General features: G+C 49.0%; 1 protein-coding gene across 3 annotated transcripts; it reads right to left on the reverse strand.

Annotated features, from left to right (window-relative positions):
* Nucleotides 1–213: 213 nt before the first annotated feature.
* On the reverse strand, nucleotides 214–25,358 carry Adamts10 (ADAM metallopeptidase with thrombospondin type 1 motif 10). Of its 3 annotated transcripts, XM_035445507.1 has the most exons (24): nucleotides 25,271–25,358; nucleotides 24,701–25,047; nucleotides 23,260–23,416; nucleotides 22,021–22,238; nucleotides 17,562–17,645; nucleotides 17,312–17,457; nucleotides 16,074–16,117; nucleotides 15,829–15,934; nucleotides 15,593–15,739; nucleotides 15,314–15,455; nucleotides 10,134–10,241; nucleotides 9,681–9,826; nucleotides 9,524–9,587; nucleotides 8,412–8,514; nucleotides 8,003–8,136; nucleotides 7,780–7,903; nucleotides 5,872–5,952; nucleotides 5,615–5,778; nucleotides 5,390–5,516; nucleotides 5,167–5,296; nucleotides 3,688–3,892; nucleotides 3,159–3,335; nucleotides 2,915–3,077; nucleotides 214–323 (listed from the first exon to the last, which is right to left on the reverse strand). In XM_035445507.1, exons 1-24 carry the CDS (start codon nucleotides 25,356–25,358, stop codon nucleotides 214–216), a joined length of 3,315 nt encoding a protein of 1,104 aa, XP_035301398.1. The 3 variants fall into 3 exon arrangements, with proteins under 3 accessions (XP_035301398.1, XP_027273861.1, XP_027273860.1); XM_027418060.2 differs by lacking the exons at nucleotides 15,593–15,739; nucleotides 15,829–15,934; nucleotides 16,074–16,117; ... (4 more) ...; nucleotides 24,701–25,047; nucleotides 25,271–25,358 and having other exon boundaries at nucleotides 15,331–15,375; XM_027418059.2 differs by lacking the exons at nucleotides 15,593–15,739; nucleotides 15,829–15,934; nucleotides 16,074–16,117; ... (4 more) ...; nucleotides 24,701–25,047; nucleotides 25,271–25,358 and having other exon boundaries at nucleotides 15,325–15,375.
* Between the last annotated feature and the right edge of the window lie 201 nt (nucleotides 25,359–25,559).

The following is a 25,559-nucleotide window of genomic DNA, read 5'->3' on the forward strand; positions in this document are numbered from 1 at the left end:
GGTCCTCTCCCTACGCTGTCAGCTGGGCAAGAAGAGGGAACCTGGGGATAATCAGCTCTTCTCCATCCCCTAGCTAGGAGTCCTATAGGGGGTACCCAATAAATAACTTTCAATTGCATCTCACCCTTCAATCCCAGCCCCCCTCCTTCAGGCCCTCTCCAGTGGGGTTTCCCCCCAGCCTGTGCTCCGGGTGGCTCCTGGTGCTGCACGCCCCTAGCGGCCTTGGCAGGTTTTGCAGCACATCTGGCGGAAGTAGGCTCGGCTACAGAACTGAAATTTGAGCACCAGTGGGCAGTAGGCCACCTTGTTCACATCCTTGCATTCTGCAGGGGTGGGGGTGGGGTGGGAGGGACGGACGACGACACGAGGGAGGGAGGAAGGGAAGGACAGAGAGAGATCAGAGTCCAGTGCTTTTCCTAGCACTCCTGAGCTCTAGCCAGTCACTTTCCTTGCCATACACCAGTTTCCTCACCCCGCACAGAAGGTTTATAATCATGCTTGCATCATTAGCTATTTTTGAGGATCTATGTGTTTACTGTTATTGTGTATGGTGTGTATGTACAGGTGCGCATGTCACAGCACACACGTGGAGGTCAGAGGACAACTTTGTGGATTTGGTTCTCTCCTTCCATGCTTATGTGGGTTCTGGGGATTGAACTCAGGTCATCAGGGTTGCACAAGCACATTTTTCACCCGGCCATTTCACCCTCCCCTTTGTCTCCTGGTTATTGTTTTGAGGAATCTGAATGCAGCATCTGAAGCTGCCCAAGACATATTATTAGTGAGAAAAACATTTCTTATTCTACATCCCCCTTGTTTTTCTCTGCTGGAAATTGAACCTAGGGCTTTGAGTATGTTAGGCAAGCATTCTATCTGAGTTACAGTTCCTAGCCTTCCTTTGACGTTTTATTTTGACAGTGTTTAGATAAATTGCTCAGGTGGGTCTTGCTCTGTAGTATGGGCTGGTCTTGAACATGCAATCCTCCTGCCCTGGCCAAACCCCAATAACTTCAAGATAACAGACCTTTTATCCTTTTGATGCCAAGAGAATCTGTTTGAAGCCACCACCATCTGTGGTTTTTCAATAAAACAAAGACCTTGAACTCAGCTCAAAGAGTTTGTGTATCTAAAGACTGGGTAGTAGCTCAGTGAGAGGGCATCCACCTAGCACCCATGAAGCCCACAGCATTTAACAGCCTTTGTTGGGGACCATGGATACAAGCTCCCACTTAGCAGTGGTATGTGGTTTCTAATAAGTTCCATATCCTTCATGTAGCACTTCTTTCTAAGTGAATGTATCATTTGCATTCTTCACAGATGAGGTGACTGACAGAGTGTTGAAAAGGGAACCATTGTCATTTAGTTTTAGAGTTTGGAATAAATTTCTCTACTTTCCTTTATCAAAAATAAATTTACAAAAAAAAACAATTACAGCAATGGCTCACATGCTTGTAGTCCTAGGTATTAGGCAGGGTTGCTTGAGCATGGAGTTTCAGGTAACAGGGCCTGATTTAATAATAATAAAAAAAAAAAAAAAAAAAAAAGAACCACAACTGGGGTCTATGAGAGCTTGTCTCAAAGCAATCAAACAAACCAAAATAGCTGGGGAGTAGTAGCACACTCCTGTAATTCCAGCTCGGGAGACAGAGGCAGGTGGGTCTCTATAAACTCAGACAGAGGCCAGCCTGGTCTAAAGAGTTCCAGGGCAGCCAGGGCAACACAGAGAAACCCTGTCTTGAAAAAACAAAACAAACAACAACCCCCCAAAAACAAATGAATGAAGATGAAAAATAAAGAAAAGAAAAAAATTACTTAGGTTAAAAAAAAAAAAGGTCTATTTTTGGTTGTGAGCCTAGCCTTTAACTGCTGAGTGGTGGCACAGGCCTTTAATCCTAGCACTTGGGAGGCAGAGGGGCAGGTGGATCTCTGTGAGTTCGAGGTCAGCCTGGACTATGGAGCTAGTTCCAGGACAGTCAGAGCTGTTACACAGAGAAACCCTATTTTGAAAAACAACAACAAAAATAAGTATAGCTGGGTAGTGATGGCATATACCTTTAATCCCAGTACCGAGACCATTGTCTCGAAAAACCAATAAATAAATAAATAAATAAATAAATAAATAAATAAATCTGCCATATAATTTGTGAGATGTTTACAACATCTCTGGTCCCCACTCACTAGGCAATGGCAGTCCCTACCACACTCATGATTTATATAAACCTGTCCATAGCTCCAGGTACCCAGTTTGGGAGGAAGGAAGAATTCAGTGCTTACACACCATTGCTTTTACACTTTTTTTTTTTTTTTTTTTTTTTTGAGACAGGGTTTCTTTGTAGCTTTGGAGCTGTCCTGGAACTCACTCTGAAGACCAGGCTGGCCTTGAACTCACAGAGATCAGCCTGCCTCTGCCTCCAGAGTGCTGGGATTAAAGGCATGCGCCACCAACGCCCGGCTCATATGGCAGATTTATGCCGCCCAAAACATCAGTGCCTGAGTTGGGCTGGGGCTGACGTAATAGCACCCTTGCATACAAACCCTGGCTACCATCCCTGGCACTGCAAAAACTGGGTGTGGTGGTTATATCCTGTAACACTTGGGATGTGGAGGCTGGAGAATCAGGGGTTCAAGGTTACCCTTGGTTGTTTGTTGAGTTGGAAATCAACCTGGGCTATATAGGGTCTGAATTTGAATCTGGGACCCACGTGATGGAAGGACAGAATTAACTTCCTGCAAGTTGCCCTCTGACCTTCACAGGAGCCCCAAGGCTGACGAATCCCCATCTCGCCCCTGAATTATGCAAAAACGATTAGTAAAATTGTAATCGAATCTCAAAGACTTGTAATCAGGAAACTCGGCCCATGCTCACTTGTGGCTTCTCAAAGCCTAGTGCCCTTTCCCCCTGTGGTCCACCTACCTTCTGGGCCATCCCCAGGGGGCACCACGCTGTCACACTTGGCCTCACACTGCTGCATGGTAGATGGCCGCAGGGCCTCGGTACACTCTCTAGATGGCTGGCCCGTGTGGCTGGTGCAGCGCACTGTGCGCTGCTGCTGGCCGAGGCCACACTGTGAGGAGCACTGAAGAGAGGAGCCACTGAGTCATCTCTCTAAGACCACTGTCCTCACCCTTATCTATCCCACAGGGCAGAGCCCACCTACCTCACCCCACTCGCTGGCCACCCAGCGGGCAGGAGGGCAGCGGCGCAGGTTACATCGCATAGTGGCTGGTGGCTTGGCTGAGGGAGGGCAGTGCCCAGGGGGCAGAGTGGATCGCTGATCTGCGCTCTTACAAAGGACCACTCGGTGACGTAGGCCAGGCCCACAGCTCGGGGTGCACTGCGGTTGGAAGGGGTGTTTTACATTCAGTGGATGCGTGGGTGCTAGGCCAGTGTGACACAAGGAATGCACAGGTAGCTGGTGGCTCCTGTGCTGTCCTCCGGCCCAGTTGTTAGTGTGTCACCCACAAGCCTTACCACCTGCCCCAGGCTGGGACCATCTTTCATACGCAATGAGACAGACCACGCCCTGAGTCCAGAAGCCTTGGGACTCATAATGCACCTCTCTTGATCATGCTAGCAGTGGGGCTTGGAGCAAGATTGCTTCAACAGCTTTTCCACACAGACAGCCCAGTTCCTGTGTGCTTTCTGCATTGAGAGTGGGTTGGGTGGGAAGAAGGGTGGAAGCTGACCTCAGACCACTCCAGCGCTGCCCACTCGGGAGGGCACATTGGGCCCTGGCAGGCCTCCAGCACTGGTGGGCGTGGCTGTGGACAGGCACTGTCGTCTAGGGCTTTCTCCTCTGCAGCAGACACCCGGCGTTGACACACCACTGAGCGGCTTCGCACACCAGCATCACAGCTACGGCTGCACCGTGACCAATTTCCTACAACCCAACTGTGGGGGTGGAGGGACCCGTCTGAGTGCTGCACAGGACAGGGCAGCTCAACCAGCGAGTTGCCAGTTTCACCTATCCCCGTCTTCCCCAAACTGGCACTAGGCAGCTCCTCCCTCAGAGATCACCTATAGCCAAACTTCAGTTAGGAGGGAAGGCTATAAAGAGAACCCCATTTCTTGGGCTACTAGCTTGATTACGGTGCATGGCAACTCAGGCTGTAGAACAATTCAGTGTTTTAATTGCTTTTTGGTGTATGTATGTTTGTATATGTGTGTGCACAAGCATGTGAGCACTTATGCCAGAGGTGACCTCACGTATCTTCCTGTACTACTCGCCACATTTTTTTAAAGACTGTTTCTCGTTGGACAGAGCTCACTGACTGGCTAACCTGGTTGCCATTCCAGTTCCAGGGATCATTTGTCTCCAGCCTCTCCTCCTAAACTAGGGTTAGGTGGTTAGGTGCCTGCCACTGTGCCCACATTTTGCTTGGGTATCTTGCTTGTGACACATCAACCGAGTCATTTCCCCAGCCCCTGTGTGATTTAAAATTTTAAAAGACTTGTTTTTTATTTATATGTGTATCTGTGTTCATGTCTATGTGAGTGTGTGCACACGTGTGTGCGGGGGACAGAAGGGAGTATTGAATCTCTAGGAGCCAGAGTAACAGTCATTTGTGATTGTCTAACATAGACACTGGGGTCAGAACTCCTCATGATTAAGAAGCAAGTGCTCTCAAACCACTGAGCCATCTGAAATTCCTGCTCATTGTTTTTTGAGACAAGATATTAGGTAGTTCAGGGAGGCCTCCAATTCCCTAGGACTTCTTGGTTGGCACGGAGCCTTTTTTTTTTTTTTTTTTTGAGACAGGGTTTCTCTATGTAGTTCTGGCTGTCCTGGAATTGGCTCTGTAGACCAGGCTGGCCTCGAACTCACAGAGATCCACCTGCCTCTGCCTCCGCCTCCTGAGTGCCGGGATTAAAGGCGTGCACCACTACCACCCAGCTGGCATTGAACTCTCAACCCTTTGTCTCAGACTCCCAAAATCCGGGATTACAAGCATGGACTGCTACATTCAGCCGACAACCTGGCTTTGACTTTCATTCTCCTGAATATTTGACACCTTGACCCCATGAGCCTTTCCAGAACTCATCCTATGGTCACACCAGTCCTGTAATGATCCACTCACTCTCCACTCTTCTATGAGGACTGTCCCTGATTGCAGGGAACATTCCCACCGAGCCCCGGGTCACCTTGCCCCATGGAGGACACTTACTCTGGCGGGCATGGTTCTGTGTTGCAGGCACGCTGCCTCTTGGGCAATTTGCTGTGGGCACTGCAATAGTGCGGGGCCACTGCTGAGCTGTCCAGCTGGTTTCGGCACTCCACCACTTGAACCTGGCTGCCTAGGGGAAGGGAGAAGCCCTCTCAGCCCTGACCAGCCCAGAGGAGCTCAGGTTGGCTGCAGTGCTAGTCCCTGGCCTGCACCCTGGCCTCACCGCCTGCACACTGGGCTGAGCATTTGGACCAGGGGGCGTAGTGCCAGGAGTAGGGAGGCAGTGCATCCCGGGCAATGGGTGCGTTGAAGCGGTAGCGGAGGGCAGGCAGCTCTGCCTGGGCCAGCACCTGGAGGTACAGGGAACAGTCATTGGAGGTGTCATGGAACCCCCATCCCCATAGGATACTCAGGTCCTCCAGTACTTTGCCCCCAGCTTCACTGTTACCATGACGATGAGAGATGCATTAATGGGCCCCAGGGCTTCTAGGCTCTGGGCCTGATCTGGGCCCTGTCGTAGATGAAAGGTGGTCCCAGCCAGGGGAAGGCGGTGAGGATGGGGGGTCCCAGGTAGCCCCTCCAGTAGTAGAGATTCCTGGTCCCCTTTCAGGGCTGAGGTAGAACACAGTAGTCAGAACTGAAGTCACTCTGCCTACCCTCCAAATCCCATGAAATCACAGTCCACATCCCTCTGTCTTTGCTTACCCAGGTGACTAAGGGACAGATTCAGATCTTGGATGAAAATGTGGACGGAGCCTTTGGGGATCCAGACGACGTCCTCATACCCTGGGTGGTGGAGTTCAGCTGTCACCACACACACCCGTATCCCTCTCCCTCATCCTTCACACCTAATGGCTGCTTCCAGCCATCTCATGCTACATGCTTAGAGGATGTATCACAGCAAACTCATTTGGACCTTATGAAGTATGCGGACCATCATGTTTTTCCGGCTACCTGTGTGTGTGTGTGTGTGTGTGTGTGTGTGTGAGAGAGAGAGAGAGAGAGAGAGAGAGAGAGAGAGAGAGAGAGAGAGAGAGAGAGAGAGAGAAGGTGGTGCATAAGTGCCATGGTGTGTGTAGATCATAGGGCAATTTTAAGGAGTCTGTTTTCTCCTTTCCCATGTGGGTCCTGGGGATCAAGTTGAAGCTCTCACACTTGCACGTTACTGATTGAACTACCTACCTCTCAATTGTGTTCACTTTACAGATTATATACTGAGGCTCAGGGGAAGCTATGCAGTTCACCAGGGTTTCACAGGTAAGAAATGGCTGGCTGGGATTTGAACCCAAACTTGCCTGCCTTAGATTGGGTGGATCTAACTCCTCATGTCTCATTGACCAGTGAGGTTGAGCTGAGGCAGAGGGAAAACGGTATCATGGAAGTCACAATACATACAGGTGACAATGACATTTAAGTATCAGAGCTGGTCTTCTGTGGGCACCACCAGTGACTGCCTGGCTGTGACCACATCTTTGCTCACCTATACTCCCAACATTCTTAACTTCTATTCCTGGACCCCCACATTGTCCTCTTGTGTGTTGGATCCTGCAATCACCTTCCCCTTGGGCTGTATCTCTGCTTCCTAGTCTAGTCAGTGTCTTTTTTTTTTTAATCCCCCCCAGACAGTTTTTCTCTGTGTAATAGCCCTGGCTATCCTGGAACTCGCCCTGTAGAGCAGGTTGGCCTCAAACTCAGAGATCCACCTGCCTCTGTCTCCCAAGTACAGGGATTAAAGGTGTTCACCACCACTACCTGGCCAGATGTTCTATTCTTACCCACCTACCTACCTACCCACCCACCTACCTACCCACCCACAATCTAACCCTGCCTAGAGAATGACACACATATCCTGCAACTCATTCTTTGTGGTCCCTGCCAATCAGATAGCATCTGCCCACAATCCCTCTGGTAACACTTTCAGCTCTGCCATCCTTCTAGAACCCTCTTATCTCATGCCTACTCCCTGAGCGCTCTCTTTCTCAACCCAAGTTGGAAAGGGTCTTCTGAACACCCTCCTAGTTCCCTGACAGTAAGACCTCCCATACTGGTGTAGAGAGTTCCCCTTGCACCCAGGATAGTGGAGGGGAGAGTTGCAAGTCCTTGGTCCAAACTCATGAATTTCTGTAAGTTAGATCCCAAGCCAGTAGCTAAGGAAGCCTCTTCCTAATTATGACTGTGATGGGCTAACATGAGTTGTCAATGTCACAGGATCTACAATCACTTGGAGACGCGTGCGTGCTTGCGTGCGTGCATGTTTGTGTGTGTTGTATAGATTGGGTTAACTGAGGTGAGAAGGTGCACCCTCATGGGTAGTACTGGTCCAGACTGCATAAAAAGGAGGAAGAGAACTCGGCACCACGATGGACCAAGACCCTGCAAACTGCAAGCCATATGAAATCTTCCTTAAGTTATTTCTGGTGAGGTATTTTGTCTTAATGACCAGAAAATTAAGAGCAATTCTGTGCTCCCAGGACTTTTGGGATTCCCAAGACCCTCACTGTAATTCAAATTCCACAGGATCCCCAATGCCTAAGGAGTTCCTGGTCTTGGCTACTATAAGGAGGCTAACCCTGATCCCAGCCACGGGAGGGAAGTAGAGGCAAGGTTTCTTACCATTTCCGGGCAAAGCTGGGCTGAAGACCCCCTCGATGGTCTCACAGGCACTCCCGTCACCCCCACACACTCGGCATTTGTCCTCTCGGAGATCAGAACCTAGGACCCGGTCACATCCCACATGCTGCACAGGAAGACAATGGTGGTGTTGATGGTGTCATGGAGACCTCCCACCCCAATTCTCCACAGCCTCTCTTTCCTCCTCCCTGGGAGTCTCCTCTACCTTGCACTCGCCGCTGACACAGATGTCCACTGTGTCGGGGCGACAGGGTGTGCCATCCACCACAGCCGCTGCTCTCTCCGTGTAAAAGTTGAAGCCTTCTGCTAGGCAAGTCAGTGAACAGGCCTTCACGCCCCCTGGGGGGCATGGCCCCATCAGACCTGGAGCCAGGTCACCCTGGAACTCCCTGTCTGAGAGGAGGTAAGGACAAGAGCAACAGACCCGAGACTCGACACCATGGGCAGAGGGAATAGCAATGCTTCCCTACATATAAAGTACCATTGAGCTGTATCAAGGGCTGAGTTAAATCAAGGACACCTGTTTCCCTAGGCAAAGGATGATGGCTCCGTGAGTCTATAAGGCAACTGCTATCATCCTCAATGGTCCCATGGCCTCTGGTAGGCTCACTCACCTCCTCGATATGTCTTCCATGTGTAGAATTTCCCACGGAAAGGAACACTGTCAAATTCAGAGCACTGCATTTCTCTGAAGTCCTGGGAGCCTGGGGGACAGTCCTGGAGCAGAAGTTAGGGCAGAGAAGTATTGTTACGAATGGTGGGAGTTGACTGAGTGAGGCAGGAGCCCAGGTGAGAACGGATGGTCCACACTGGGAATGAAGATGCATGAGATGGTTTGTGTCTGTGTGAATATTTGAGTTTATGTTCATGTCTGGGTACTGGGCATCTGAACTTTGGTCCTGATATTTGCATTGCAAACTTTACCAAGTAAACCATCTTCCTAGCCCTTGTGTATTTACTTTTGAGACAGGCTCTTGCTGTAGATAGGCTAGGTGGGTCTCAAACTCGTAATCCTCCTGTCTCAGCCAAGTGCCAGCATCATAGATGTGCACCACTGTACCTGGCTTGTGAGGTGGGACTTGGGTGATTCATTAAGTTAATTAAGGCTGAGCACGGGGTAGATGCCTGGGTTCTGAGTTCAAGCTCTTCTCGAGACAGGAGGTACAGGATGGAGCTGGTTTGCAAAAAGGACTGTAATACTCTTGTATGTGAGAGGTATATAGATGCTCTGATAATCCCTACATAGAGACCACAAAGGCCACTGCTCATTCCCAAAGCTTTTCCTGACCTCTGGCTTGGTGACCTGCACACCTAAACATCTCCATGATTAGGTAACAGAGCCATCTTCAGCCAGAGGGAATCCCTACATTGAAGGATGAACCAATGGGAAGATCTAGAGGGTGACTGAGATGGGGGTGGACACACACTCAACATGTGCTTCAGAAGGATGCTGGCTCAGTGAAGGCAAGCTCAATCAGGCTCTGACAGATGACAATGGGTTGAGTTGGGTCTGGATTCTGGGGGCAACTGAGCTGTGAAGGGTGAAGACACTAAACTGTATTTAGAGTGGGGTCGGGGGAGTGAGGGCAATTATTTTGAGGGACCAGGCTTCTATAGTGAAAATAGTCTAGATTAGATGACAGGGGAGGTGCTGGGTTAGAGGGAGAGTGACAGGATGAGGCGGGGGCAAGGAAGTGTGGCTGGGGCAGGACCACGGAGAACTCACATCAGTGTTGCAGGATCGGTGCCTCCGTCTCTCTCCCAGACAGTACTTGCCCCCAATGGTGGGCCTGGAAGGAGGAGGAGGCAGTGGAGAGAGATAAGGTAGGGGTGATGGACATTGAGGGTTACCTCACTGTTGGGAGAGGGTCCCAAGGGCTGACCTGGGACTGTCGCAGTGACGACTGGAAGATGACACACCACCACCACACGACCTGCTGCAGTCGCCCCATGGAGTCCACGGGCCCCAGGCCCCATCTACACCCTCTGGTCGAGACCCAAAGGGGACACACACTCGTTTGTAGCACCACTGGGTAAAAAGTTGGGGGATGGAGAGGAAAGGAATGAGTGTGACTCTGCAGAGCTCTGGGTTCAATGCCTCTTTTCTGTCATAGTATGTGACTCCTGGATCTGAAGGCAGGAGTCAGACACACTGGGTCATAGCTTAAAACAGAGGCATGGCTAAGGAGTAACACTGTTCAACTAGCAGACACGGCTTAAGTATAAATAAACCAGGGCCTATTAAACAAATGCGAGGGGCATGGTTTGAGATGCCCAGGGCTTTGGCCTCAAGCAGGGTGGGCAGGGCCCAGGGAAGACTCTTGGCTGGTACTTACCCCCTTGTCGATGGTGTGTGTTTGACATAGTGTTCCCTCAGCAGCAGGGATGCTATTGGTAATGCACCGATTGCTCTTGCTCAAACACCACAGTTCACTGCAGACTTCCTGCAGAATGGAGGAGACCTCTCAGGCCCATTGTCCCCCATGAGAATGTGTTGGAGGACCCAGTCTTAATGATGCCCCTTAGGATCACGGCCTGACACTTCTCTTGTCAGTATGTGTGGAACATTTATACTTGCTAAAAAACCTCCTTTGGGCATCGTGACCCCTATTTCAGTGCAAGAAAATAAAGATGTGGACTGGAGAGATGGCTCAGAGGGTAAGAGGCTGCTCTTCCAGAGGTCCTGAGTTTAATTCCCATATGGTGGCTCACAGCCATCTATAAGATTCGGTGCCCTCAAGCCGGGCGGTGGTGGCGCACGCCTTTAATCCCAGCACTCGGGAGGCAGAGGCAGGCGGATCTCTGAGTTCGAGACCAGTCTGGTCTACAAGAGCTAGTTCCAGGACAGGCTCCAAAGCCACAGAGAAACCCTGTCTCAAAAAACCCAGAAAAAGAAAAAAAGAAAGAAAGAAAGAAAGAAAGAAATATAATTTTACAGAAAACACGGCTACCAGACAGATGCCACACCACTTCTGTGGAACAGCCTTGTCTAACTCAGATCTTTGAAGTAGGTATTGTATTTCACCGATTTCAGGTCCTTCCAAAATCTGGAACTATGGAAGGATTTTCACTTCCTTTTAGTGCAACAACACAGGAGAGAATAATTTGAAGAGTCAGAGCTGGCTCAGGGCAAGTTTCATGTGTCGTTTCTTCAGCAATGAGTGAGTGTGTGTGGCAGGCTCAGACTGAGTCTGTGGGCCGTGGGTCACAATCCTGGGGGGTCAAATGACCCTTTCAAAGAGGTTACATATCAGATACCTCACATATCAGATATTTGTATTACAATTCACAACAGTAGCAAAATTAGCTATGAAGTAGCAGTGAAAATAATTTTATGGTTGGGATCACCACAAAATGAGGACGTGTATTAAAGGATCTGCAGCTTTAGGGAGGTTGAGAACCACTGCTTTAGATCAAGGTTAGTATCCCTGGAGAGAAGCCCCATCAGGTTCAGGGATGGCCACATCTCACAAATATTCCGAAGCCTACCTCCTACCCCACCCTCTCAGAATCTTTCCATTCAAGCATCTATAATCCTCTTTGAACAGATACTTTCCAAGTCAATCCCCGAGTTTTAGGCCACTGAGAGATCTGGATTTGAATTAACCAATGGCCATAAGGTAGCATCCTAGGGTCAGCTCCCTGTCCCCAACACTTCTTCAACAACACCCACTCCAGAGAGTCCCTGACTTCTGCCACTCACAAGGACAAATCAGGTTTTCTGGCTTCACCTAATGTATTTTCACAGTCACTTATAAAAATATCAAGCCATTCCAGCTTTAACCCCACTTTTTTTGGTTCAAGACAGGGTTTCTCTGTGTAGCTTTGGGTCCTATCCTGGCACTCGGTCTGTAGACCAGGCTGGCCTCGAACTCACAGAGATCTGCCTGCCTCTGCCTCAAGTGCTGGGATTTCAACCCCACTTCTGACATTCCTTAAGGTACAGTTATTCCAGCACTGCTTTTGGCCTCTGCTCTACAAGGAGGCACTGTTGTGTATGTAATAACTCCTAGGCCAATCCAGATTTCAACTTTGCACTGACTTGCGTTTCACTGCCTTATCTGGGCCTGGTTTTTGTATCTATAAGTTGGCCAGCCTAATGGCTGCTTTCTGACAATATCAATGAGATCGCTTACATAGGATTAGAAAACAATGGATACTGAGAATTCAGGACTAGGTTCAAGGTCTGGGGCACGAATATGATGCACATGCAGATAGGCAGTCAATGTTTGTCACATAAGCATCAGGACCTGAGTTCAATCCCCAGAACCCTATACAAAAGCCAGGTCAAGGAGCTGGAGATGGCTTAGCAGTGAAGAACATTTGTTACTCTTACAGAGGACCTGGGCTTGGGTCCCAACACTGACATAGTGTCTCCAACATTGTCTTCTGACCTCTGCAGGGACCAGGTGCATTCTTATAGGAGGGACACTCATATGCATAAAATTTAAATGCCATTAAACAAGCCAGGTGTGGTAGTGCTTGTTTGTACCCAGCATTGAAGGGGTAGACAGGTAGATCCTTGGGGCTCAGTGGCCAGCTAGGATAGCCTAATACGTGAGATCCAGGCCAATGAAAAACCTTGTTTCAAAAAGCAAGGATGCAAATAAACGGTTCAATTTAACATATTGTTGGTTCCAGCTCAAGCTTGTTATTCTGACAGTTCGCCCCTATAATGTCCTTTCATAAGACAGAAAGTCAAAGAGCAGGGCTGGAGAGATGGCTCAGCGGTTAAGAGTGCTTGACTGCTCTTCTAGAGGTCCTGAGTTCAATTCCTAGCAACCACATGGTGGCTCACAACCATCCATTATGAGATCTGGTGCCCTCTTCTGGTGTGCAGATATACATGGAAGCAGAATGTTGTATACATAATAAAAAATAAAATAAAATCTTTTAAAAAAAAGAAGAAAGTCAAAGAGCAGCCCGGACATGGAGTGGTTGGGTGTTGGAACAGAGATGGGTCAGTGGTTAATGGCACTGGATGTTTATTTTGAGGACCAGAGTCGGGAATCCCAGCTCACAAGCACCAGTAACTACAGCTCCAAGAGATCTGATGCCTGTCCTCCTACCTCAAGTCATTTGTGCATGCAAATACACGCACGCAGACACAGTAATATAAGTAAATTTAAAAGAGATAAAGATATGAGGAGATAGAGACAGACGGATATATCTATGCTGGCACAATGGCTTAGAGGGTAAGACCGCCCTGATGACCTGAGCTTGATTCTTGGAGCCTGTAATAGGAGATCTGACTCCCAAAGGCTTCCACATGCATTTGTACCTTTCACATAATGCATAGATGAAACAAAATGCTGACTTAAAAGAGTTCAAAGTACATGTTCAGAGTACGGCTGCTCATATTCTTACAGACACACTACCTGCACCCCCCCCCCAAGCTGACTCTTCATCTGTTGCTTGGGGTAACAGGTTCATTGGATAGTGTCAGCTACTATCATCTTGTTGTTGGTTTTTTGTTGTTGTTTGTTTGTTTTTCTAAAAAGGGTTCTCTGTTGTGTATCTCTGGCTGTCCTTGAACTCAATTTGTAGACCAGGCTGGCCTTGAACTCAGAGATCCACCTACCTCTGCCTCCCCGGTACTGGGATTAAAGGTCTGCACCATCACAGCCTGGTGTTACTATCATCTTAAGTTCCAGAACACAGAAGACCTTCAGAAGGCCCAGAATTACTTAGAAGGTTCTGTGGTGACCAGACAAATCAATGTTGTGGGTAGGGCAAGAGTAAAAATGTCTGGTAGTGTACAGCAGCATAAACCTTTGATCCCAGCAGCAAATGGATCTCTCTGTGAGGCCAGCCTGGTCTACAAAGCAAGTTCCAGGCCAACTAGAACTATGTAGTGGGACCCTATCTTTTTTCTTTTGTTTATTTTATGTACACTGGAATCTTGCCTACATGTATGTCTGTGTGAGGGTGTCAGATCCCCTGTAACTGCAGTTACAGACAGTTGTGAGCTACCCTGTGGGTGCTGAGAATTGAACCTGGGTCCTCTGGAAGAGCAGCCAGTGCTCTAAGCCACTGAGCCAATACCCCTTGCTTCAGGATGCGTTTCTTGGTCCAGTGAGAGGCTCTTTTGCATCTGTCTTGGGGAATAGCTGTATAAGAGCAGAGACTTCCTGTGGAGAGTATGGAGCTGGGCTGGGGTCATTAGGGCCACAGCTGGGGTCACTAGGGTGACAGCTGAAGGGCGTCAGAGACTGTGATTAAGGAAATGCTTGAGCAGAGTGGAGGAGGGGCGAACTGGCCCAAATGTCACCAAAGTGGGAAGACAGCAGATCTCCAGCTTTCAGGAGTTGGAAGGGGAAGCTGGGAGTGGGGTACCCTGTACCCCAGTTCACTTCTTTTTCTCCTGGAGTGCCACTGAATCATTTTCTGCCTTATTCCATTGAGATAATGTCTCTTACAGAACAGAGTGCTAGCAAGTGTCAGTGATTTCCCCCCATCCCGCCCCTGAAGCACTAGGGGTTCTATGGATAGATACATGGCTACACCCACTTTTTTCACGTGGGTGCTGGTATTTTGAACTCAAGACACGTGTGTTTACGTAGCAAGTGCTCTTACCCACCTAGTCACCCTCCCAGTTACTCAGCTCCTATTTTAGAGATGGGGGTCTCACTGTGCATAGCACTGGTAAGGCCTGGAACTTGTTAGGTTATGAAGTCAGACAAGCAGGCTCTGCCTCCTTCATGCTGGGATTAAAGGTGTGACCCAAACCTCCACCCCTGTCCCAGCTCAGTTATTGATGCTAAGATGAAACTTTGAGAGTCTGAACCTCAGGGAAGATAGGGGAGTTGGTCAGAGTCCCTGGAAAGCTCTCTCCGGTTCAGTACCAAGTAAACAACTCTCTCTAGGGGAAACTATATCCACCAAGAGGTCTGGATATGTTGCTCATAACTGCCTAGAGGCCTTAGAACCTAGGTGACACTGCAGCCCCCAAGTGGCCTTTTGTGGGGAACAGAAGAGGGCTCTCCCTAGCCCAGCCCTCAAATTAGCTGTCTAGTTTGTGCTTGCAAGCACAAGGGCTACATTCTTGTTGAGGCCAGAGGCCAACCTTGGCTATTGTTCCTCAGGAGCTATCTATCTTGTTCTTTGAAACAAGGTTTCTCACTGAACCTGAAATTTGTCAAGTGCGCTGGCTGGGCAGTGAGCACCAGGGATCTTCCTGCTTCTGCCTGCCCAATGCTGGGGTTATAAGCATGCACCACCATAGCCAGCTTTTATATGGTTTTGTTGACCAAACTCGGACCCTCAGGCTTGTAAAGCAAACCCTTTCCTGATTCCCTCCCTCCTTCCTCCAAGCCCAGTATTATTCTTATGCTCAATCTTTGTTACTTTAACATCTGTATACTCCATACACGCTGGTCTTCCTAGGTCCCTACAGGGAGTAGGGGGTTCATTTCACTCCTTTCCCCCTGCTTCCCCGGGAGGGTCTCCAGGAGAAGCTTCCCACCCTGTGGCCACCTCCCCTACCCAGGAAGGAAAGCAGGAAGGCTCTCTCTACCCCGTATTTACACTGACGCGATTTGACTCCATGCTGGAATCGGCACTGCTCATCAGCATCATAGGCTTGACCGGGAGCCACCGTTGGGTACACGAAATCCTGTCTGGGAGGCCGGTTATTCAGGCAAAGCCCCAGGCCCGAGCTGTGATAAGAAGAAAACAGCTATAACGTCAAGGGGCTGCAAGGCCATGAACTCATGGGCTATACCCAGTTAGGTGGGGTGGGGGAGTCAGCTCCCCCAACATGACTGTGTCCCCACTGAGGGGCTTTGTGGCTCACTCCAGAAAGCTGGTGATGTAGTCTCGACTGCAAGATGACCACACGAATGGATTGGTCTTCATGGTAATGTGGGCAGCCATGAGCTTTGCTGGGTCCTGACCACGGGCTCCGCAGCCGTTCCCCACACCATCGTGATTCATGCCGAATCTGAGGAGAGGTGTGTCGGCTCTGCTAAGCACTAAGGGAACCCACCCAGCTCCTCTCACCCTCCCCTAACCCGTGACCCCTGGCCTCACGTGTGCCCGATCTCATGGGCAATGGTGAATGCCGTGGCCAGGCCAATATCTTCGTTGATACTGCAGCTCCTCTCACGCTCACACATACCACCCACGGGGGCCAGGCCTGGGAAATAAGAATGTGGGGTGGGCTAAGGGAACCAAGGCTGTACTTGCTAGGTTCTATCCCCCTATCCGCCACGGGACGCCTCACCCCAGGATCAACACCACCCTCCATGGTGCCGGCAACCAATGGGACTCAGTACCTAGAGTGCCGCAGGGTTTGTTCTTGTAGATGCAGATGTCATAGCTGTGGGAACAGATGGCAGTGAGATGGCTGGGAAGCCTCCCTGGCTGATGCCAGAGTCTTCAGTTCTGGGGAAGAGGGTGTGAGGGTGTGTGTGTGTGTATACACGTGTGAGTGTGGGCTGCAAGTTCTCTTGGTCCTGGATGAACTCGAACTCTCCATACAGCCAAGGATGACCCTGAGCTACTGATCTTCCTGCCTCTACGTCCCAAATGCTGGTATTTTAAGTGTGTACTAATATGCATGGTTTTCTATGGTACTAGAGATTAAACACAGGTTGTCATGAATGCTCTTCAAGGACTCTTTTGATTAGCTTAACTACAACCAAGCCTGCCCCTACCCTAGACAAGGTCTCAGGAAGCCCAGCTGCCCCTGAACTCCCGATCCTCCTACCTCCTCCACTACTGGATTGCCATGACTGGTTTTCTTCCTTTCTTTCTTTCTTTCTTTCTTTCTTTCTTTCTTTCTTTCTTTCTTTCTTTCTTATGGTTTTTCAAGATAGGGTTTCCCTGTGGCTTTGGAGCCTATCCTGGAACTAGCTCTTGTAGACCAGGCTGGTCTTGAACTCACAGAGATCCACCTGCCTCTGCCTCCCGAGTGCTGGGATTAAAGGCGTGCGCCACCACCGCCCGGCTGCCATGACTGTTTTTCAACCCTGGGTTGAATCTTGCCTAAGCCTCATGCTGTGCCCACAATAGAATCAATCAGTTGGACTTCGGGATGCTGACAATAAATGACTGATATATTAAGTGACTTAATGAAGGAGTGTGTGGTTAGAGCTCAAATGTCAACCTCCCATTTTCAGGTTCTCAGCATCCTTTCTCCTTGGTTCCCTGTCCCTTTCTACCCTCCATCTCCACATGTCCCCCTTCCTTGGACTCTAATGGTCCTTTCTCCACCTGCTCCATTGGCCTCAGCCCTGGAGTGTAGGGGAAGCTGTAGCCACGCCTACTTAGGGGCTGGCTACAGGTGTGCCTGACCACGCCCTCACAAGCCTGCGAGGGCGTGGTCAGGGGATGTAGGGTGACTGCGTTTTCGCTTTCGATTTCTCTTTCAGACTTGCTGTACAGACTGCTGCCATGCCGGCTGGCTAGGTCGCTCTGTAAGTAAGGCTTTTCCCTATTAAATACCCTTATATTTCTACCTGACTCCGTATTGGTAATTCCCCACTATACTGGAGTCCTCCCTGCTCCTTACCGTGTGATGAGCACGGCTGTGTCATGGTTGGCCACACCGTTCTCTGGGATGGCGTTGCCATGGCCACTGTGGCTCACAATGGATTTCTGCCACTTACAGAAGCTGTCCAGTGACTTCCCAGCATGGTGGGTGATCTCCAGGGTGGGCTGGGGATGGGAAGATTGAGGTGCATGGATGCCCCACCACTCTGGAGACATCAGGCAGCAATGGTGTGGACAGAGAAAGGGTGAAGCACATTCCAGATACGCACCTGATCCTCCGTGAGCAGGATGAGGCGAGTGACAAGGATGTTGACCATGTTTCCCAGACTCGAGTCCTGGAAAAGTTTGGCAACCTGACCTCCAAGAAACAAGAGAAACCGAGTCTTAAGAGGAGCCCAGAACAGTTAAGGACAGAATTGTGGTGATGACCCAGTTGGTAAAGCACTTGCTATACAAGCATGAGGACCTGAGTTCAATTCCCCAAACCCACATTAAAACAAACAAAAGACAGGCAGAGGTGGAACCCTGAGGGCTCACTAGCCAGCCAGGATAGTTGAATGTGCAAGTTCCAGGTTCAGTGAGAGACCTTGTCTCAAGAAGTAAGGTAGAGAACAAAAGCCCCGCCCACAAGCTGAGGCACCATTGCCAATTGATGGCTTCTGGAGAAGAGAGAGGCCGTTTTCTTCAGGAATGTAGTTCCTGCTTGGTTGTCCATACACATACAGGAAGAATTAACAGGACTCAGCAGGTAAAAAACCAAAAAACCAAACCAAAAAGGATCCAGGTGTGGTGACACACTTTAAATCCCAGCACTCAGGAGGCAGAGAGAGGTCCAGGCCAGCTAGGGCTGTTTAGTGAGACCAGAGAGAGACAGACAGACAGACAGAGAGACAGAGAGAGACAGACAGAGAGAGGAAAAGAAAAGAGTAGATGAAATTTGGAAGGAGACATGGTTGGGGAAGTATGGGAAGAGTTGTAGGGAAGAGAGTACAGGATGGATATGATCAAAACACAATATATACACATATGAATTTCTCAAGGTTCAAATAAAAAATGTACATATAAAAAGGAGAGCCACAGAGGAAGACACCAGTGTCTGCCTTTGGCCTCCACCCTTGTGCACACATGCCCCTCTGCTCTAAAACTGAGAGCAAAAACAGTGACAGTTTGCTTTGAGTACCTTTGTGCTGGGTGCTAGGTAGAGTGTGCTGCCTGTATCATTTCATGAGCAGGTATTATTTTCATCCACACCTTAAAGATGAGGGTTCTGAGGTACAGAGAGCAGGGCACATGGCTGGTAGTGCCACAGGTGACATTCCAGTCTGCACTGCTTACCAGCAGGTCTCTCTATTGCAATTCAGTTTCTCTCTACCTGTCCTCCATCCCCTGTTCTTGTCCCCTCCCTACCCGTTCAGCGGTTGTATGAAGGATGTACATGCGTCCTTATTCCTCTGCAGTCTGAAGGTACCAATTTAAGCATCAATACAGGAAGGCAAGAGATAATGGAGAAGCAGTAAGGTGGGAAGAAGTGGCCTAAGGGTTAAGTGGACCCAAGTGATGGAGATCAGGCAAAGCAGGAATCTTGAGGGTCTTGGGCTATCCTTGTCTTACCCCAGGAAGCTTGGGAAGTTTTAAGAAATTTTGAAAGCCCAAGAAAAGGATGGGGGACTGGGACAGAACATTGAGACAATGTTATGTCAATATTATGTATCATTTATTAGTCTGCTAAACTTTTGTCTTTAAATCTCTCTCTCTCTCTCTCTCTCTCTCTCTCTCTCTCTCTGTGTGTGTGTGTGTGTGTGTGTGTGTGTGTGTGTGTTGTGTACACTTGCATGCTCTTGAATGTGTGGATGTCAGACAACCTCTGGAAGTTAGTTTTCTCCTTCTACCATGTGTAACTCAGCCAACAGAAGTCTGTTGCCTGGAGCAAGCACCTTTACCCACTGAGCCATGTCTCTTCCTGCTCCTTGTCTTCTTCTTTGCTTCAATGAAGCAAGAACCCATTCATCAAATCTTACTATATGCTATGTGTTCTATCCCTAACCATCTTTCTCTGTAGTTATTACAGACCCTGCTAACAGGGGAGAGAGTTGAGGACCAGCGAGGCACAGAACCTTGACCAAGTTCCAGTACAGGAACTAAGTACAGACAGCACTATGTATCCTTGGACTCACCACCCATGGAGTCAGCCAAGCCTAGATTAAATATATGGGCAATGGGGTGTGGTGTGGCACACTATTAAATCCCTACACTTGGGAGGTGGAGGTAGGAAGATATCGGGATCAAGGCCAGTCTCAGCTACATAAAGAGTTGAGTCTAGACTAAATGAGGCCTTGTCTACTAAGGACATGAAGGAGGAGAGGGAGGAGTAGAAAAAAATTTGCATGGTAGGCAGATAGGTGAGTGGGTGAAGTGCTTGCTGTCTAGCCACACAAATCTGAGTTTGGATCTCTAGCGCCCATATCTATAATGGCAGTGCTGAGGGTCCAGGGACAGCCAAATCCTGAAGCTCACCACCAGGCTAGCCAGCTTAGCTCCAGGTTCCGTGAGAGCCTTGTCTCAAAAAATAAGATGGAGGGGCTGTAGGAACAGCTGAGGAGATAAGAGCACTAACTTTTCTAGAGTACCTGGGTTCGATCTCTAGAACCCACTCGGCAGCCACAACTGCCTGTAACTCCATTTCCAGAGGATCCAATGCTCTTTTCTGGTTTATAGGGACCCTACATGCACATAGTGCACAGACAGACATTCAGGCAAAACACCCACACATATAAAATAATAGATAATTAAAAAAATAAGATGTAGAATTGATGAAGACACCATTGTTAACCTCTGGCCTCCACATACATGTACACACAAATTTACACACACCTGCACACATATGAATACATATATATGCCACAGGCACACAAAACCACATGTGTACTAAACACATACAGACTTCCCCTGATTATTTTTCTGTAAATAATAGTGTCTAAAGCTAGTTTAAAGTCTTTGGGAGGATGTGCATTGGTTATACAAAATTCTCCATAGTCTAATGTGGGAGATAAACACCTGGAGGCTTGGGCATTTATAAGAGTCTTGGAACTAACTGCCGCTAGATACAAAGGATGGTTGCAGATCTGAATGTGGAGCAACACGGTTATCTGTTTTTTGTTTTTTGTTTTGTCCGAAATGGTCTTGCTATGTAGTCCTGGCTGTTCTTGAACTGACTGTGTAGATCAGGATAGCCTCAAACTCACAGAGGCCTTGTGCCTCTTCCTTTCAAAGGCTGGGATTAAAGGTGTGCACCACCACATCCGGCCAAGGAGGTTATCTGTATGAATGAATAGGTAGGTGCCTGTGTGCAAGAATAGTGTATGCATGGGTGTGCACCTGTGAATATATTGCTAATCTTAATGAGCACCTGCTGTTTGAGCGTGTGCATGTGTATTCTTGGATGTGTGAAGAAGTTAGAGGAGACAGTTGCTATCTTCTTCGGTCATTGTCTACCGTGTTTTTCTGAGATAAGGTCTCTGACTGAACCTGAAACTTGCTGATTGGGCAAGGCTGGCCATGCCGCTAGCCTGAAGGATCTGCCTGTCTCCATCTCTTAGGTGTTTGGATTACAAGTATGTACCACCATGCCCAGCTTTAAAAAAAAAATGATTATTTGCGTGTGTGTGTGTGTGTGTGTGTGTGTGTGTGTGTGTGTGTGTGTATAAGAGAGAGAGAGAGAGAGAGAGAGAGAGAGAGAGAGTTATATGCCATAGCATGCATGAGGAGGTCACAGAACAACTTGCAAAAGTCAGTTTGCTCCCTCTACAGTGCTACAGTGTGAGTCTGGGAATCAGTGAACTCAGATCCAAGGCTTGGCAACAGGCACCTTTATGTGCTGAGCCATTTTGCTGGCTCTCTTGCTTTTTATTTTTATTTTTTAAGGCACACAAAGCACTTCACTGGCTGCGCCATCTCTCTTTAAAAGAGCGCCCTGTGCTCTTTTAAAATATTTATTATTTAAGTATATGAGTGCTCTATCTGCATGTATACCTGCACACCAGAAGAGGGCATCAGATCCCACTACAGATGCTTGTGAGCCACCGTGTGGCTGCTGGGAATTGAACTCAGGACCTCTGGAAGACCAGCTGGTGCTCTTAACCACTGAGTCATCTCTCTGGTTCCTTGATACAAGGTCTTTCCCTCAGCTCAGGCTCATCTTTGCCTTCCACTTTTCCTTCCTCAGCCTCCAAATGCTGAGATACTAGAAGCTGGGGGATCCCAATGCCTTGTGTGTATTATGCATGCCATGCACTGTTAAAAATGCAGTATCTGTTGACCGGGTCTACTGTAGTCTTTACAGGTGGCTAACACAAAGCAGAGAGGAGTACCTCTCACTCCAGGCAGTGGTTCTCAACCCGTGGGTCCTGCATATCAGACATCTACATTACGATTCCTAACAGTAGCAAAACTGCAGTTATGAAGTAGCAACGGAATAATTTTATGATGGGGGTGTCACCACAACATGAGGAGATGCAGCGTTAGAGGTTGAGAGCCATTGACCTCAGGCTGCATTTAAGCCCAGGCAAGCTGTCTGCACTAGAGCATCTGGCCCTAGACCTTTTTTCCCACTCTTCCCTCTCTCACTTTATTGTTCTGGGTCCTGGTTGCAGATTGGCAGTGAGGGTATGATACCTAAAGGCTAGCTGCAGGTCCCCAGGACTCGAGGCCCAGGAAGGGGGAGGCACTTACAATGTTCATGATGGCCAACACATACTGCTCCACGTCTCTCCGCCCGTGGTAGGCCACCATCATCTTGTCGGCTACCACCAGGGTCTCCACATAACGCTCCCTGCTGACTGATCGCTTCAGGCCTGGCTGGCCTCGCTCTGTCTCATTCCCCAGAGGTCTGGCAGGCGGTGGCTTCAGGGTACGCAACCACCATGGACGACCCTTCCATGGTTTCTCATCTGGGAGACAAAGTAGAACCAACTGAGCACCTATTGCTGGTGGGTCATAGAACTGCCTGACAACGGTCATACAGAACTCTAGGCTATCTGTGACTCTCCTGCCTAATAGCCTAAGTAAACAGTGTTTGTTCTTGTTCAATCCCCTTCCCTCCACCTTCCCAGTACTGAGATGAAGGGTTTGTGTTCTCACACTGGCTTCATATAGCTTTCCTGTTCTCTCACTCCCTAAATGTTCTGCAGTGACCAGTCATGCTTCGAACACGATTGTATGAACAGAGCAGTGCTCATGCCCTTCAGCTGAATGACTGAATGTGCATTGTGCACGTAGAGGCCAGAGGTTGAGAGTAGGCATCTTCCTCGGTGGCTCTCCACTGTATATACTAGAGCCCAGAGTTCACTGATTCATCTAGTCTAGTATCCTGCTGCTCTAGGCATCCCTGTCCCTGTCCTTCCTAGTTCTGGGGTTTTAGGTAGCCTCCCATTCCTGCCTGGGTGCTAGAGATATGAACTAATAAATTCTGGTCCTCAGACTTGCATGGTGAGGGCTTTACTCCCAAGCCATCTCCTCAGCCTGGCTTCTGTGTGCATATTTTGTAGGGCCTTATACAACTCGGGTAAGCATTCTACCATGAACTCACTCCTAGCTCTTGTTGTCACTTTGCTGCATAGCCACCCAAGTGTCTGCTCTGATCACTCTGCAGCTTAACTGTGTGATCTGGCAGATACTTCTTGGTAAGGAATGTTTTCCCCCACTGAACATCTATCACAGACAACTGGCCACAGCAATGACGGGCCACTCCACTGCCTTACAGCATCACCCTCTTAGGATCTGCATGCTTTCCAGCCTCCTGCCTGAAGATGAATGGAGCTCTAGAATTCAATGGCTGTTCTTTCCCAACAGTGTTTTTCCTCATTCTATAGCACCCTGTTGACCTTTGTGGTAGAAAGACTGCTGCCTGTCTTCGCCTCAAAGGAGTAATGTCATCTAACCTCCCTACCCATCCCCAAGACACAGGGGTACCTCTCACTCCACAGGCTGTGTCCAGATGGGGGTGACGCAGAGAGGAACGCTTGTATACCACGTGGGGACCACTCTCTTCCGGGCCTCGGCGACCCTTGGGCCCACCTTGCAGGGGCTCAATCAGATACTCCTCCTCGCCTGCCACGATCAGACCATGCTGGGCAGGGACAGAAAGCTCAGTTCAGACTCTGGTATCCTGGACCTCTCTACGAGCTCATCTCTTTCTTCACCTTTCTCAGTACTAGGAATCAAACCTAGAGTCTTGTGCATGCTTGGCAAGCACTCTACCATTGAAATATATCCCCAGCTCCCTTTTTGTCTGGTTCTTTTTTCTGAGGTGGGGGTCTTATATAGCTCATGCGGTCTAGGAACTTACGGTAGCCCAGGCTGGCCTGAAACTCACTATATAGTTGAGGATGACTCAGAACTTCTGTCTCCACCTTCCAAATGGTTGGGATTAGGGGCTCATGTAAACACACATCTGGTTTGTATTCTGTGTGTGTGTGTGTGTGTGTGTACACTTTGTAGAGGTGCCCAACCTGAGCACTCCTCCAGATGGGGTCCCTCAAACTGGATCTGGAGCTTGTTTTCTGGTTAGACTGGCTGTCTATGAAGCCCTCCAAAATCTGCCTATCTTTGCCCGCCACCTAGCATTCCAGTTCTCTAACTGTGTGCTCAGAGTGTGGATCTGAACTCAACTCCTTGTGTATAAACTCCACTAACTATGACACTTCCTCCTCCTCCTCAGAAAAAAAAAAAGACAACTCTTTAAAAAATTAAAAACACGGGGCTGGAGAGATGGCTCAGGGGTTAAGAGCACTGACTGCTCTTCCAGAGGTTCTGAGTTCAATTCCCAGCAACCACATGGTGGCTCACAACCATCTGTAATGTGATCTGGTGCCCTCTTCTGGCATGCACTGTATACATGATAAATAAATAAATAAATCTTAAAAAAAAAGACAAAAAATTAAAAATACAATTTCATCATTTCTCCCCTTTCTTGCCTTTAGCCACTCCTAAACTTTTTAATTCCTTAAAAGTGTTTTAACATTTATTTGTGTGTGGATGTATGGGGACCGAGGACAACTTGAGGAAGTTATTCTCTCCTTCCACGATGTGGGTCTTGGGGAAGGAACTCAAATCTTCAGGATTGTCAGCAAGCGCCTTTATCCATGAGCCATCTCACTGGCCTTACTTATTGACTTCATCATGCTATGCTATTTGTCTACTTTCTTGTGAAAGATTTCCCTTTCCTTTCGGCCTTACATAAGGCTATACATTTTCCTTTAAGTACATCTTCAGCTACATCTCAAAGGACCGATGAGCTCAAAATACTTTTAAAACACTCCACTACGATTGCTTCATTCTGTTGCGCATGCGCTTTTCTTAACTTCCAGAAGAAAGTGAGCATTTCCCCCTCTTCCCAGAATCCTCAGCTTACCAGGCCCCCACAGGTGCTGATGGCTACGTGGGAGCTACCAGCCTGGCCTTGTAGGTGGCCAGCGTAGAGGCAGTGGGCTCGGGCAGCCCTCTGCCAGGCCAGGCCTTCCCGTGTCCAGTATTCCACCGAGACGTGCCCCGCCAGGAGACGGGGGCTGCGCGTCAGATTCAGCAGGAAGTGAGTGCTGGGTGCTGCCACCTTGTAGAATAGGCGAGACTCGGATGTGGCCCCCGTACCCCGACGCTGCCTCCTGAGGGCAGGTGGAGAGAAGGCCAGCATTGCCCCGTTGTGATCCACGCGGGTTGGGAAGGCAATCTCATAGCTCTCCAAACTGGACAGGAGTTCATCTATAGGTAGAGGGATCAGAAGACAGGGGTGGGTCCCTGCTGCCGAAGCCAGTAATGCTGGTGTCACCCATCCCTGAATCCAGCTCACCAACTATTCTGCATATATACTTCCAGGAATCAAGACTCCCCCAACCATAGCCCACTGACTTTCTTTTTCTCAAGGACCAACTGGCTTCCTTAGTTTCTTGTTCCCTTCAAATCGCTACCATTGGATGTTTCCTACCTTGAGATCTGAAGGCATGCGTGACCTTGAACGTGAGGCCCAGCCCCAGGGCAAGGGCCCAGCGGAGGATCTGGCAGGCAGAAGCCATAGGGGCTACGTGTCCACATGTCTCTCCCCAGCCCCGGCTGCTGGCAGCCTCTACAGTGCTGCCTCCCCTGTTCACAGTCTGGGCAGCATCACCGGTCTCCTGGGAAGAGAGACTGAGTCAGGAGAGGTCTTGGTCCCATTGCCCAGCATAGCTTATGCCAAGGCCCCCTGCCGACTGAAAGGGGCATCCTGTAGCCTCTCC

The sequence above is a fragment of the Cricetulus griseus genome, chromosome 5 (assembly GCF_003668045.3).
Source record: "Cricetulus griseus strain 17A/GY chromosome 5, alternate assembly CriGri-PICRH-1.0, whole genome shotgun sequence".
Lineage (NCBI taxonomy): Eukaryota > Metazoa > Chordata > Mammalia > Rodentia > Cricetidae > Cricetulus > Cricetulus griseus.